This window comes from Thamnophis elegans, chromosome Z (genome assembly GCF_009769535.1).
Source record: "Thamnophis elegans isolate rThaEle1 chromosome Z, rThaEle1.pri, whole genome shotgun sequence".
Taxonomy (NCBI): domain Eukaryota; kingdom Metazoa; phylum Chordata; class Lepidosauria; order Squamata; family Colubridae; genus Thamnophis; species Thamnophis elegans.
This window is the reverse complement of record NC_045558.1, coordinates 20,853,426-20,868,735: the sequence shown is the minus strand read 5'-3', so window position 1 is coordinate 20,868,735 and position 15,310 is coordinate 20,853,426. Positions and strand designations below refer to the sequence as shown.

General features: G+C 36.6%; 1 protein-coding gene across 1 annotated transcript in view; it reads left to right on the top strand.

Annotated features, from left to right (window-relative positions):
• Window positions 1-15,310, top strand: part of SVIL (supervillin) — a 118,991-nt gene that overhangs the window by 33,438 nt on the left and 70,243 nt on the right. Inside the window, 4 exon segments of the mRNA XM_032235499.1 lie at window positions 4,452-4,521; window positions 9,468-9,559; window positions 13,906-13,963; window positions 14,063-14,214. Of these exon segments, the coding sequence (XP_032091390.1) occupies window positions 4,452-4,521; window positions 9,468-9,559; window positions 13,906-13,963; window positions 14,063-14,214 (372 nt within the window).

The following is a 15,310-nucleotide window of genomic DNA, read 5'->3' as shown; positions in this document are numbered from 1 at the left end:
AATACAGTAGAAATGGTTAGCATGAGTTCATTAAGCAAATATAGCTACTGACCTGAAGAACAATTATCCATACAGTGGTAGCTAACTATTTTAGAAGATGTGAAATAATTTATCTCTATGTACATAATGGGTCTAATATGTGTTTGTATCAAAATGGCATTAATGAATATCAGTCTGTCTGTTTCTTTCCTTTCTATCATCCATCCATCCATCCATCCACCTATCTATCTACTTATCTATCATCTAGCATCTAGAAGAGATCCTTTAGTAGTACTATGAATTTTGCACCAGCTACAACCCAGAAATTCTATATGTGCTACTTATTTTGTAATAACCCTAGGTACACCTTTTATCTTTGGTGGGTTTGAATTAAGCACCCAAACTAGAAAGTTTTAAATCATCTACTTCCACTAGGAGTTTTCCCTTCCCTAATGTTGTTACAGAGCATATTTTTAATTGTCTTCTATTGAAGATAGGAAACATTTCTAAACTATTGCAGAATCTTTCTATGAAATGGTGGCTACGTATGAAATATATTGTATATGGTGTATAGTTCCATAAATAAGACACTGGATGTTCTTTATTTTTTATCTTGATCTGTAGCAGGGTGTCAAACTGGTGGCCCAAGGGCTGGATGTGTCACATGCAGACCATGCCCACCCCAACTCTGTGAAGGGAAAAAAGTCATGTGACGGCAACATGATGCCGCAAGTTTGACATCGTGATCTATAGGAAAGGAAATGAATAGGCAAACGAATTCAAAGTGGTGCATTTTCTAGCAGCACCAGTTTAAAAAGAAAACAATAGTTGTATTCAGTATCTAGCCTAGTTATTATCATTATTATATGTGGTTTTAATTATAGTTCAGTGGGGTTTTTGGAGGAAGAGCTATATGTAATATTTTGATGTATACCAGATTTTCAGGCCTGGATCTGCCTTTATGCTACAGATTCTCTCTATAATCAACCAATTAAAGATTGCTGTGGAGCAGTTTAAATAAAAGGAAAAGCCTACCGCCACTTTTTGAACTATTTAAGTAGTTGAACTTGTCCCCCAGTTTATTTGGGAACGTGAATCACTTTTTCACTTCAAATGGAAAGTGGAACATTTTGACCTGGGAGTTGTGCTCTTGATATATCTCAAAGGGCTAGGATGAGTCTGGCCTGAACACTTGGAACCCTGTGCTTAATTTCTGGTGGTTTTGAGGGTCTGTCTCTGGAAAAATTAATTCAAGATGATAGGAATGAGACACACATGTCTTCTGCTTTTCAATTGCTGCAAGGAGAGCCATATTTCATGAAATAAGGTATCTAAATTTGAGTCAAATCTTAAATGTAAAATACATAAAACATTCACTTGTCTTGAGAAGAAGCCATATTTCTTTTTTCTTTTTTTAAGGAAATGTAAGACTTAACTGCCTAAAAGCAGTTTATAAAGTTAAGGTTGAAATGAAGTCAGAAATCAGATTAATGTTGTCCTCCAATTTTTGTGGCTGCATTCTTAGTACCATGTGTCTGGAATTTAAAATATTTTGCAGATGGATGGCTCTTAGAAGTCCTTCGTTTTGTTTAGCTCTTATCCTATACTTTCAATCATGGGTTGCTTTATTCGGATGCCCATAAATTTAAACTTTAAAATGTTTTGCTAGTAGCATGTTCTCTAGAGAGACATATCTTTGGCATAATGAACATAAATACCAGCACTCCAAAGAGTGGAGTAATTGGTTGTTAAAATTTTCTGTTTAAGTTATTACTGTGGGACAATTGATGAAGTTCCATAATCTTGCCATGAAAACTGCCAGGACTAGTCTTTGCAGTTGTCAGGAGTCAACATTGGTCTGATGACACACACACACACACACACACACACACACACAAATGTTTGTGCATTCATATTCACAGTTAAGTTGCATACAAACTTATAGAATATATTTTTCATTTTTCTTAAGAAAAAAATTATATCCATTTTAAAAATTCTGGAATATAAACACCCAGTTAACTAACACTTTGCAAAATCTGTGATATTACCATTCCCATCACGATTATCCAGTGTGTTTTACCATTCAGGTACTTAATTTTTTGCTTGAAATATGATTACTGTCTTGAGCTGTTCCAGTTTTCCAGCTTATTACTATGCATTTACTGTACTCCCAGCAACGTAATAGCCTCGCAGCTCCAGTCCTGGGCTATGCACAATCTCTACTCATTACTAAGATAGACCTGCTTGGGGCTAGGGTTGTCTAAGAATTAGCTGTTTTCGTGGCTTCCTTCTTTGCCGAGTGTCTTTGCATTCTGCATCCATGTTCCAAAATCCTTGGATATCCAGCTGTTTGCAAAATGTCAGATATTTGGAACAGCAAGGTAAGAATTATATCCACATCAAAAATAATGCAATTCATTGTCACTTATGTGCTTTCTAAATATAAACAAATTGCTGTATTAAGGTATTACCCCCTCCTTAATAGCAGCAGAACACATTTGCTTCTTCAGTTATCAGTATTCATTTTAGCACTTCATTCTTACTGCTCTTTCAAAGGATTGTATTAATCATGTAATTAGCTTAGCTAGCAGTTAAATTAAGTCCTTGCTGATGCCAAGGTACCTTTAAAGATTTTTTTTAATGATACTGTTCATGTCTTCATGATATGCTTACAATAAGCAGAGGTTTGGTTGCTGACAAAAATATTTTTTTAAAAAGATTGTAAGAGTCAAGAGCTCAAACTCGGAAGCAAGAAATCATATAAAAACCTTTAATAAACTCTGCAAATACGTGAAGGCTGCTTTCTAGGGAGTTTTATTAATACAGTTTTAATTCTGAATCTGTCTGAGCAATAAATTATACTTCTGGAATGGAAAAAGTACTAGACATGGTTTCTGGATTAGCAGTGGAGAGAAGAACATTAAACTTCATTCACCTCATTTAAGTGAAAGGAGGGGGAGGGGAGATTTTTAAAGATATACTATCAAAAGTGCTACACTGCTACATTATCACTAAAACTTCATTTATGGAACTTTTTGAGATTATAGTAAACTAAAACTGTGGAATTTGGTCTAGAAAGTATGCTCCAAATTTTGGGCTCAAACATTCTAGTGTGGCTTTATATTTCATGGCTAATAGTGTGCCAGAATAACCTTTTTTTCTTCATAATTGTTCTTCATCCTTCTCTGTGTTGTCCTTCAGGGTTACAAAAGAACACACTGTGTGTTCTATGTTGAGACTTTTATGGTCGAGAGAGTTACATTCCAGGACTTGTATTGAGTTATATACCATTTAAAGTTTTATGCGTGCCTGATTCTAATTTAACCAGACACAATATTATTAACATCTACCCTTTGTAGCAGTACCAAGTAGATATTTTAACATGATTTTTGAGGGGATCCTGATGTCTTTCCTTTCTGCCAAGATGTATTGTTAGTCACCATTCTTGATTTGGCATCTAACTCTAATTGTTGCTGTTACTGTATATGACTTCCCTCTGAGGTAAGAGATGACAGCTAAACACATATTATATACCTTCTGGCTACCATTGGAAGGTAAGCAAATAGGGAGAAAAATTCTGTTTTAACACCAGTGTAGTTAAAAGCAACTTAAACTTGTCTCATACATGCAATATTATGGAACTTTGGTAGACAAACCATGGTGATAAATAAGATTCATGATTGTGCCCCTGTTAGTGCAAATTCAAAAAGACCCTGATTTTCAAACAAAATCATAACAGTATCTACCGTAATTTGTAATCTTTAATTTAAGTAATGCATGTTTTCTTTGTTTTGGGGTGATGGGAAAAATCTAAAACTGCATACAGTACACAGGAAATAAAATGATGATCTGCAGAATATGGTTTTCTCTTATCCAAATGATTAATTTCTCTTCTGGTGAACAGATAACCTTTTATTGATTACATATTATTTATCTCTCTTTTACTTGAGAATCATAGAAATCGATAAGAGAAAAACAAGTGATTTTGCTATGCTGGTTTGTAAAAACAATTCAGTAATGCTATCCCATTATAGTACACATCACATGGATGGCATAATGCCAAATTTGGATGCAAAATGCAGTCACGTGTCAACATTTTTTGGGAATTATGAATGATTATGTTCATGGAAGTACAGCGCAGAAGATGTCCTTTCTATAAAGAAGTATGATTTAATACACATGCGCGCACACACTCTATAAATAACTAATACTATATGACAGATTTGTATAGACCAAACATAATTGAAATAAGATTTAGAAGCATTTTTACAGTTCTAGGTCATATTTCACAAGTTTCTACTTTCTTTTATCCCTACACTCTGCCCAATCTTGTCTGCTTTGAAATATGAACTTTTAAATCATTACAGGTTAATTGCTATTTAAGGCTCAAAATGCCGTTAACTGTTTAAAGATTTTTCCTTACTATCAAATTGTGTATTGGTGGATAACTTTTTCCACCACTCTTATTTCAGATTTTGACAAAGAGAATTTGTTTACGTATAAAACTCCAAGATTACTCCAGAGCAGGAGGAGGACTTTAAGGTAAAACATTCTTTGCACTTCTTGTGTATAATGAGTCAATTTGCAGTGAGACCAAAAAAGGAACAGGTTAATTTCCTTTATTTCATGACAGTGATTCGGGAAGAAATTGATCTATAGTGTTTGTGTATAGGATCACTCACACTCCTTAAGAAATGTGTGTAATCAATTGTCACACAAACACAAAATCTTTGAAGGCAAAATACTATACATTCCAAAATTAGCATTTTATTTTGTGATATTTTTGTGCAATTCTCAAATAGAAATATGCCCTGTCCTTTGTACTGATTTAATTTCACCTTGTTGGGGTCCTGCTAATGCTATTTATGCTTTTGTCAATGTATTGTACACACATTAGCATGTGCCTCTTTCAGGTAAATACCACATTTTAGATTCTCAAGGAAGTGGTTTTTGACTTCAAAATCAAATACCACAATAAATATATGGTTTTGTGCAGATCTAAATATGCGCATATGTCATCTCTCCTATGGGAACTGCATTGGCTTCTGATTTGCTCAAGGTCCAATTCAGGCTGTTGGTTACCTTCAAAGCTTTACATGGTTTGGACAAGGTTATTTGAAAGGCCATTTTCTAACCAACTTACCAGAGTGAGGAGGTAGGGAATCTATGAATTCTCTCTCCTAATGAGGTACATCTAGCAGGACCAACAAGAAGGGCTTTCACCGGGGAAACTTCCTCCCTGTACAACATCCCTGCAGAGATAAGATTGGCCTCCACTCTTTCGCAAGCCCCAAATGATTTGGTTTTGCCAATTGGCCAAGAAGTTTAGAGGTTTTAGAGGTTTTATTAACATTTATAGGCCGCCCTTTTCCCTGAGGGGACTCAGGGCGGCTTACATAAAATCAAGGGGGGGAATATACAAACAGTAACGCAGACAAACATAGAATAAAATAATGAGCAACATTCATTCATCATTCGGAAGAAGTCACAGAATGGGATGGAGCCAGGAATGATCATTTGATTAGTATCATTAGGGAGTTGGGGAGTTATTGCTTTTTTGTTTTGTTCATATTAGGTTTTTATTTTTGTAAGCTACCCAGAGTCACAGAGAGTTAGTTAGGTAGCCATATAAATGTTCATAAATAAATACCGTATTTTTGGAGTAGAAGACGGATCTTTTTCCCTCCAAAAAGAAGGTGAAAATCTGGGTGCGTCTTATACACTGAATACAGCCATTTTTGGCCTTCTGAAACCCCGCCCCCACATCCTGTTTCTTGCAAAAATGGACCCGCAGAGGGTTTGGGAGGCCTGCAAAGTGCTCCTGGGTGTTGGGGAGGGCAAAAATGAGGGGAAATAGGCCCATTTTTTGCTTGTTTTCCCCCATCCAGCCCCCAAACACTCTATAGCCCTCCCAAACCCACTACATGCCCTGTTTGTGCAAAAAATGGACCTGTTTTTCACCTTCCAACTCCTCCACGCATCATATTTTTCCCCTCCCCAGCCCCCAGGAGCACTCTGCAGGCCTCCCAAGCTCTCTGCATTCCCTGTTTCAGGAAAAAACAGAAAGTCCTAAGGGTTTGGGAGGCCTGCAGAGTGTTCCTGGGGGCCGGGAAGGGAAAAAACCTTTTTTTAAAAATTTACCTCTTCAAAATCTTGGTGCGTCTTATACTCTGGTGCGTCTTATAGTCCAAAAATGTAAATGGGAGAAGAGATACATACCTGGTATTTTTATATATGACTCTTAAAAGGTTAGGCCTTGAAAAATACAGTAGAGTGTTTGCCTTTATTTTGAGATGAAATTTGTTAAATTTTGATACTTTTCCCCATAGGAGTTCAAGGTGATAGCCATCTTTTGAAGAGAGATAAAATGAGCCATAATGACACAATATGATTATCCCCAGGGTTTATGTTATTCACAATTAGGTTAATAGAATGGATGAAAGGCTACATGTCACAACATAGTGAGCTCTTTGTCACAAAAGAGCCGAGGTGGTGCAGTGGTTAGAGTGCAGTACTGCAGGCCACTTCACCCGACTGTTAGCTGCAGTTCGCCGGTTCAAATCTCACCGGCTCAAGGTTGACTCAGCCTTCCATCCTTCCGAGGTGGGTGAAATGAGGACCCAGACTGTGGGGGCAATATGCTGACTCTGTAAACCGCTAAGAGAGGGCTGAAAGCCCTATGAAGCGATATATAAGTCTAACTGCTATTGCTATTGCTAATTAATATTTGCAATAGCATAAGAGTTTGGCATGATAATTAAGCAGTTTTCTTAAAACCACCTGGGTTTAAAATGGTAAAGAAGAAAACAAAATTAAAACACAGAATTCATTGGGCCATGTTTTATGTTCACTAGCAAATAGAATAAGTTACATTTGGGAGGGAGGAAAAGGAAGAAAAACATTTTTTCATGATTTTTTTGTGAATCTTTTATAATTTTTTATAAATAACATGCCTCTCCTTTCTCCTCCTATTTTCTCTACAATAACAATCCGGTGAGGTAGGTTGGGCTGAGAGAGAATAACTAATCCAGGACTAGAATTCTCCATCTCCTAGTTTCTAAGCTAGCACTTTAACCACAACAAAAATTGGATCTAGAATTTGTATTTTTTTCCCTCCTGTTCTCAAAGACTTCTTGGGCTAGTCCCTGCAGTTTTCTTGACAAGGTTTTTAAAAATGATTTGTCATTTACTCATTCATCGGGCTAGGAAAAGTGATTGGCCCAGTCACCCAGCTGGCTTTGTGCCCAAGATGAGGTTAGAAGTCACAGACTCCCAATTTCTAGCACGATAGCTTAAGCATTACAACAAACTGGGTCTTACAATTTGTAAACAATTACTTCTAATTAACTATAATTTATACTTTGAAAAATGGAATTTAAGAAGTCTATAAGTAAATCGTCTAGGTTATTAAGTTACAAGACTGAATGCTGCTTGAAATGTGACCTGTATTACAGCAAAATATTAATTTTCCAAGTGATTAATATCCCATTTTCATAACATTAAGAATCTGAGCTAAATTCGGTATACTACTAGAAAAGTATGACAAAGAGAACATATATTTAACACTACATGGTTTGACGGCAATGAGAGTTGTATTTGCACAACACCAGAAAAATGAGGAAATTCCTACAGATGAAAATATAATTTAAAAATTACTAGACTTTGAGGAAATGGATAGGTTAACATTAAAGATAAAGAATAAAGAAGATACAGAATATTTTACAACATGGGATTTATTTTATCAATGGTTAGATAACAGAGGTAGAAATTAGAAGTTGGAAGAATACCACTATGAATAAGTAGATAATATTATTATTATTATTATGTATAACTAAATTGATCCAGACAGTACTGTTTATTAAGCACTTATATATGTTAAAGAAAAATGTATAAATATTTTTTTTAAGAAAATAAAGAATTTGAGGTAAATTCATTAAGAATGAGGTATATTCTGCTGTAAGAGACTTCATGCATGATCTAAAGGTTTTAACATATATTGTGTTTCCCTGAAAATAAGACAGGGTCTTGTTTTCTTTTGACCCCCGAAATAAGCGCTTGGCCATATTATCTCCTAATAATCTCATTATTTTTGAGGTGCAGGTGGCCCCTTAACCACAGCCCGTGGAACAGCTGATCCAGAGAGGGCAGGAAGTTCTGTCTCTGTTTCTGGCACATTCTTGCCAGCCCTAGCATTGCTGGGCCTGCTGTTCTTTTTGCGGCTGCCACTAAGAGAAGGGGCATGGTATCTAGGCTTTGTAGGAGCAGCCTCTGCGAGGCCATTCTGCATGGATGGCAGGTGCATGCACGGCACGTGGGCATGTTCCCCCTCCCCCCAGGAAATTGTGGAGACCGGCTGCACATACATTTAAATATTTTAGGGAAGTCCTTATTTTCAGGGGAAGGCTTATTTTAGTGCATGCGTGCAAAAGCCCAATTGGGCTTATTATCTGGGGAGTTTTTATTTTCATGGAGCGGTATAAATTTAATAAGTATAGAGGAAATATCTCAAACTATATGGAAATAATATAACGAGAAAAATAAGTTTAGGAGGTTGTCTTCCAGGTGAAATTCAAGATGTTGGTTGCTACCTGCCTTACTTGAGGGACCAGATCTCTCTATTTCCTCTACTCATTCCATTCAATCTGGCAGGAGAGGCATCCTCCAGGTCCCGGTGATTAAAGAATGACATCTGGTGTCACCAGGAAGTGTGCCTTTTCTGTCATAGCACCTGCCCTTTGGAGCACCTCATTATCCATAATTAGCTTAGCTCAACTTTGCTAGCATGTAGGAAAGTGCTCAAAACCTGGCTGTTCTTCCAGGCATAGGAATCAGGAGATTAGAAGGTCCTGTGAGGTTTTCTTGACGGCTGTTGAGAAGTTATCCTAAACTGCCATTTTTTGCCTTCCTATCACATGGAATTTTTTTTAGTTATATCTATTATTTTTATTTATCCATTATTTACAAATTATTTTTGCCACCTAAATATGAATACATCAATGAAGGATATATTAACTCTTTAGACTTTATCACTGTTCCTATGGTATGTCTTCATATGTATCTTCAATGAAAACCTGTCAGGCAAGTTTAATCAAGATTGATCCCCATGTCTCCAGAACAGGAATAGTTGTGGGATCCTTGGTGTCATCTGATCTCAGTTATTTTCTTGCAAGCATTAACCCACTAGATAACAATATCAGTGTTAGAAAAGTGTTGGGTTTTCTCTCTGTTTATATACTAGTGGTTTGCCTTGTCAGTGTTGGTGCAAATGTTGGTGCAATTGTTTTCTTTTTTGGTAGTTTCTTGATGTTATCTAGTTGGGTAATGAAATATCTGCAAGAAAACGAATAAGTTCAGGGAGCAGAGGTCCTGTTCTTCTTTACTCCATATTATGTCCATGATAAAAATAATCTTTGTGTTTTAATATACTATAACTAGATTAATATCTGGAGCTCTTGCAGCTTTGTTAAAACAAGGTGATGATGCTTTAGTTTTCAGAAAGAGTTTTCATTTGAAGATAAAGAAGACTTTTCAAACAGCACTAAAGATATTGATGCCAGCCTTTTAGCAGTGTTACCAAAAGGTACGTACGAGACTTGTAATAGTTATGTTTTTTATAAACAGCATCATAATATGTGTACTATAAGACACTTAATCTTGGAAGAGAATTTATTTCAGTCCATGCTAAATGTGACAAAGCGGAATAAACATTAAATATATGCTCTTCCGACAGTTCATTTTTACCACCCAAACAATGAAACTTGAATATCCATCAGCTGTTTGATATGAAAGCATTGTTTGGGTGCAAAAATTGAACTTGGGAGAGCATTTATTAGATGTTTATTGTGGCATGTCATATTTAAGCTGTAAAGGATTGGTTATATTTTAATCATAAGTTATTCTTAAAGCAATTCAAGTTTTAAATAACATCTGCCTTCAAAGTCAATGTGTAATTGCAGTTGTTTAAAATCATATGTCTTGTTTTGTTCAATGACTTGCATCCAATGGGAGGGAGGGAGAGGGAGACTTTGGGAAGCGAAATTGGGACAATTTGTGAGGAATTGGGATTAGAAAAAGCGTGCTGAATATACCTATTTCATGTCTTAAAACCCTCCCAGCTTTCATCCCACATACAAATTAGTAGATTCCATTCAGAATGGAGACATGGAGTCTTCTGTGCACAAATTTCTTACCTTTGGTCTAAATAGTCACCCTGGACTTCAGTGTGTAGCTACAGATACAAATAACATTCAGATGTGACTCACGCTGCTTATTATAGAAGAAGGCAATTGCTGTTTTGCACAGGTGTAGATGATCAGACTGTAGTTTCCCTTAAGTACAGCTATTCTGTTTTTTAATATTTTGACTAAGTATTTGTTACCGCATTGCTTCCCTTAAATGATTGAGGTTACCATTGCCACAAGAACTGATCTAAGGTGGAGCAATAGCACTACAGTATATACTGCATCACAGTGCTTTACAGCCCTCTCTAAGCAGTTTACAGAGTCAGCATATTGCCCCGACAATCTGGGTCCTCAAATGCATTAAAAAAAAAACATCCATAGGATTGTTTATATGAATTTTTAGTCATTTTTCTTTCTTTTGGATAAGATATTGTTATTAAACTATACTGCATGCCTTTCTCTTGTGACTGGAATTACAATAAGGCATTCAATTTTGCTTTTAAAATAAATTGAAAAATACTGTCCCAAGATCTGTATCTAAGAGGAAACTTTTTATGCCTTAAGAAGCTTCTGCCAGATATTTGTTCCTTAATTATAATAGGAAGACTGTTCTTTTCTGTAATTTAAAGCTCCTTGAAAGGCAGTGATGTAGGCCAAAATATGCTCTGTCTTTTATTACTTTGATGTATTTGTGGTGCATTTGGGATATTCTTAGGGCTTGCATATCTCAACTCCTGAAATGTGTTTGTTGGGGTCATTAAACATACTTTAAACAACATTCAGCTTTAAAAAAAATGATTTCTAATAGAATATATTTTAGCATAACCCAGTTTATATTATGGAGGCAGGATGCTGAATAAAGTTGCTGCTGACATTCTGCATGCAAAATCCATAAAAGAAAAAGATTTAAGGAAATCATTACTAAGGCACATACTTTTAAAATGCCTCTTCCTTCTTTTCTAAACATTCTGTTAAATTGTGGCTTGATTGGGCTAACGTTCTGCAGCCCCCATGTGCTGGCTGGGGAATTCTGGAAATTGAAGTCCATATATCTTAAACTTGCTAAGGTTCAGAAACCCTGAGCTAAACTTTATTCAGCATATCTGTATGAAATTACTTACCATTAGTAGAATTGTGAAAAGAATAAATAGGTGACTTGCACTAGTGTCATACACATGCAGAATGTACAGAAAAAACACCATTTAATGTGTCTTCCAGGAATTTATAAGATCTTCTGTATATCTTTATATGTAAGCTGATGTGATTTTTACTTACTTATTGCAAAAGTCTATGTACTAACTTGTATTGACAATATAATTAAAATATATTAATAATTCTCTACGTAGATAGGATCTAAACTAGGTAATTGATACGACCTCTCTGGAATTTAAAGCATGGAAAATGTGTAGCCCTAGATAGATTAGTGTGTGCTATTTTTGTCTCAAGTCTTGCTCAGAAAAGTTTTGGGAACTATTCTTAAGGCCATTGCTTTTATTTTGGCCTACAAAATTGCATCGTATTTGCCTGTAGTACAGTACTCAGTGCAAACTTTGCGTTACTGCATCTTCAGTGTTCTTCAGTGACTCATTCCTGAGTATGGATCAATGACTTTCAGACATTAGATCATATAAAGAAGGAAAGTCCATGTAAGTTAGAAGGTAAAAAAAAACATACTTCACATTATTTCTGAAGTTTCAGTATGGTTCCACGGATAGCACATTAAAAAAAAAATGTATGCTCTGATCATAAGATCCAGTTTTGTATTAAAGGCTAGAATGAAGAGACTATAAGTTTTAGTTCTACCCTAAATGTGAAAGCTAGTTGGATGATTTTTGACCAGATACATTCTATCAGCCCTAGGAGGTCAAAGGCAATGAAAAAATCAGTCCCTAAAATGTTGACAAGAAGACTGTAGAGACTTGTCCAGGGAGTCGTCAAAAGTCAAGGCTGATTTGAAGATACAAAATGATAGACTCCTCTGACCATGCGTCATTTTGATAATATTACCGTATATACTCGAGTATAGGCCGACCCGAATATAAGCCGAGGCACCTAATTTTACCACAAAAAACTGGAAAAGTTATTGACTCGAGTATAAGCCTAGGGTGGGAAATGCAGCAGCTACCGGTAAATTTCAAAAATAAAAATAGATACCAATAATGTTTTTGAATATTTATTTCAAAGAAAAACAGTAAACTAGCGGTGCATTCAATGAAATACTTCACTCACCTCATGATGCTGACGTCCCGCTGTGATGATGATGTCCCGTGCAGCCGCGGGAGCGATGTCCCGCCTCCTATGACACACAACACAGTGATTCCTATCATTGGATCACTGTACCAGAGGAGGTGGGACATCGCTATGTGGCTGCTTGCCATAACAAGGAGGAGGTGGGACATCGTTGCAGAGTGGCAGGAGGGGGAGGAAGGGGAATCGTAAGACAGCCCTGCATTACATTAGAACGTGAGGAGGGGGGATGGTGCGGTGCGCGCTGCGCGGCAAACTGACACAGAGGGAGGGGAAACTCACAGGGGCACTGGGCCATTCACGAGTGTCACCCAGCGGCATGGCCCCGCCCCTTTTTCTCCTCCATTTCGGGCAAATTTTTCACTGACTCGAGTATAAGCCGAGGCGGCTTTTTTCAGCCCAAAAAGTGGGCTGAAAAACTAGGCTTATACTCGAGTATATACAGTATTACCATTGCTTATATTGCCAGTGTAGTAATATTTATTTATTTAATCACACTGATATAGCCATCCAACTCTGAGTAGTGTACAATTTAAGCAATCATAATATAAAAAGTTATAAAAATATAGGCAATCATTTTTAAAAAAAATAAAAATCATTAAAATCATTAAAATTACAGACCACAAACCACAAGTATAACCATCACCTGTTACTCATAACGAGAGAACCGCCTTAAAATGTTTCTGGTTCCCTGGAACCCCCTAACCTGGCTACATAACCATGTCTTGGAGAACTTCCCAAATTTAACAAGAACAGAGCTTACTTATGTTCAAAGCGAACAATGTTCCACAGACAGGCCCTATGGTAGTGAAGTCCCTTTCCTAGTCCCATCAAATGTAGGTCGCTCTCAGAGGAAATCCTTAGCATGTCCTCTCTATCAGATCTAATGGAGCGGGTTGATATAATCAGGAATTACCGTACCTCAGATAATCTGACCCCCTTCCCATGAAGGACTTTAAAGGTCAAAACCAGCATCTTGAATTAGCCTGGGGGGAAAACCTTACAGAGCAGAGGTGTGATGTGCTATTCTAAAAATCTTTTGTGGATATCTGCTATGGAACTAAGGCAATTCCAACAAACAGATTTTAAAAAATATGTTGTAAAACATTTTGCTTTCATACACCAACATTGGTATATGACTAAATATCATTATGGAACATTTTAGGTATAAGTTAGAGCAGCCTTTTTTAAACTCTGTAAATTTTAAGATGTGTAGACAGCCAGCTTCTCTGTTTAAGAGATTTGGAAGGTTGAAGCCCACGCATCATAAGGTTGAGAAACACTGACTATTAATATTATTCTGATAGAGTTAGTGGCTTGCAAACATTTGCATTATATATAACCTATGGAAAGCAAGAAAGATAAACTTAGCAAATAATTGGTAGGTGATCACTATCTCATTTCATTTATTAACAATTGTTTTATGAAAACACAAGCATTTCTTTTTACAACTATATTGTTTCAAATTTCTAATGTTTATTTTTTATTTATTTTTTAGTTTCTGAATTAAGAAAACTCTTTGAACCAAACAGGCAGGATATTTTGGAAATGAAAAGGTATTTCTCCATCTTTATGTTAAGCGAAATATAAGCAACTTCCTTTTCCCTAGGTGACATTTATATTACACTCTCTTATTTTTATTTTTTCTTTTACAGGAAAGAGAGGATAGCTAGGCGTTTAGAAGGAATTGAGAATGATGTTCAGCCCGTCCTTTTGCAAAATTGCCCTGGATTGGTCACCCATCGTTTGTTAGAAGAGGATACACCAAGATACACGCGTGCGACTGATCCATATAGTCCTCATTTTGGTAAGGAATACATTTGTGATATATATTCATGTTGCCCAAGTGCTGTCCTAAGTTTGAGTTCCTAGAAGCTGTCATTAGCTAGGGTGTTATGAATGTAACTGCTTTTACCTTATAAAGAATATCAGAGAAGGGGTTTTTAAAGATATTTTATCATCGGTTAAATTCAGACATGCCTGCCATATCAGATCTGGCAGAAACTTCTATTAGAAGAGTAGAGATAATATTTGGCTGGTTCTGTTTCTTCTCGCTGCATTCACTGGTACTCCCAAACTGTTTCCAAAGGGTTTGTCAGCTCTCTAGCGTAGATACAAGTGGTTCTAATTACAATTACAATAGTAATTACAAGTGGTTCTAAATACAATTACAATTACTACAAAATAGTAAGTTGGAAGGGACCTTGGAGGTCTTCTAGTCCATCCCTAGGTAGGTAATCCTACACCACCTCAGACAAATGACTATCCAGCATCATCTTACAGACTTCCAGTGTTGGAGCATTCACAACTTCTGGAGGCAAGTTGTTCTACTGATTAATTGTTCTAACTGATTAATTGTTCTAAACTTACGACCACAATTATGACTAGAATTTTGGTTGTAAGTTGTTTTGATTATAAGTTGAGTAACAGACATGCCCAGGCCCTATTTTTCAATGGTGGTCATTAAACAAATCACATGAGTATAAGTCTGAACCATGCAATCATTAAGAGAACCACATGGTTGTTAAGTGAAATCTTTTCTCCCAAATAGACGGTTTTTGCCATCAAAGAGCAAAGTAGCAATAGCAATAGCAGTAGACTTATATACCGCTTCATAGGGCTTTCAGCCCTCTCTAAGCGGTTTACAGAGAGTCAGCATATTGCCCCCAACAATCTGGGTTCTCATTTTACCCACCTCGGAAGGATGGAAGGCTGAGTCAACCCTGAGCCGGTGAGATTTGAACCGCTGAACTGCTGATCTAGCAGTAGCCTGCAGTGCTGCATTTAACCACTGCGCCACCTCGGTTTCCAAGTACGTTGGAAACTGTCAAAAAAGTTGCAAGTTGTGGTCACATGGCCCTGAAATGTGATCACAGAGATGTAGTGCAATGTTTTAATGATGG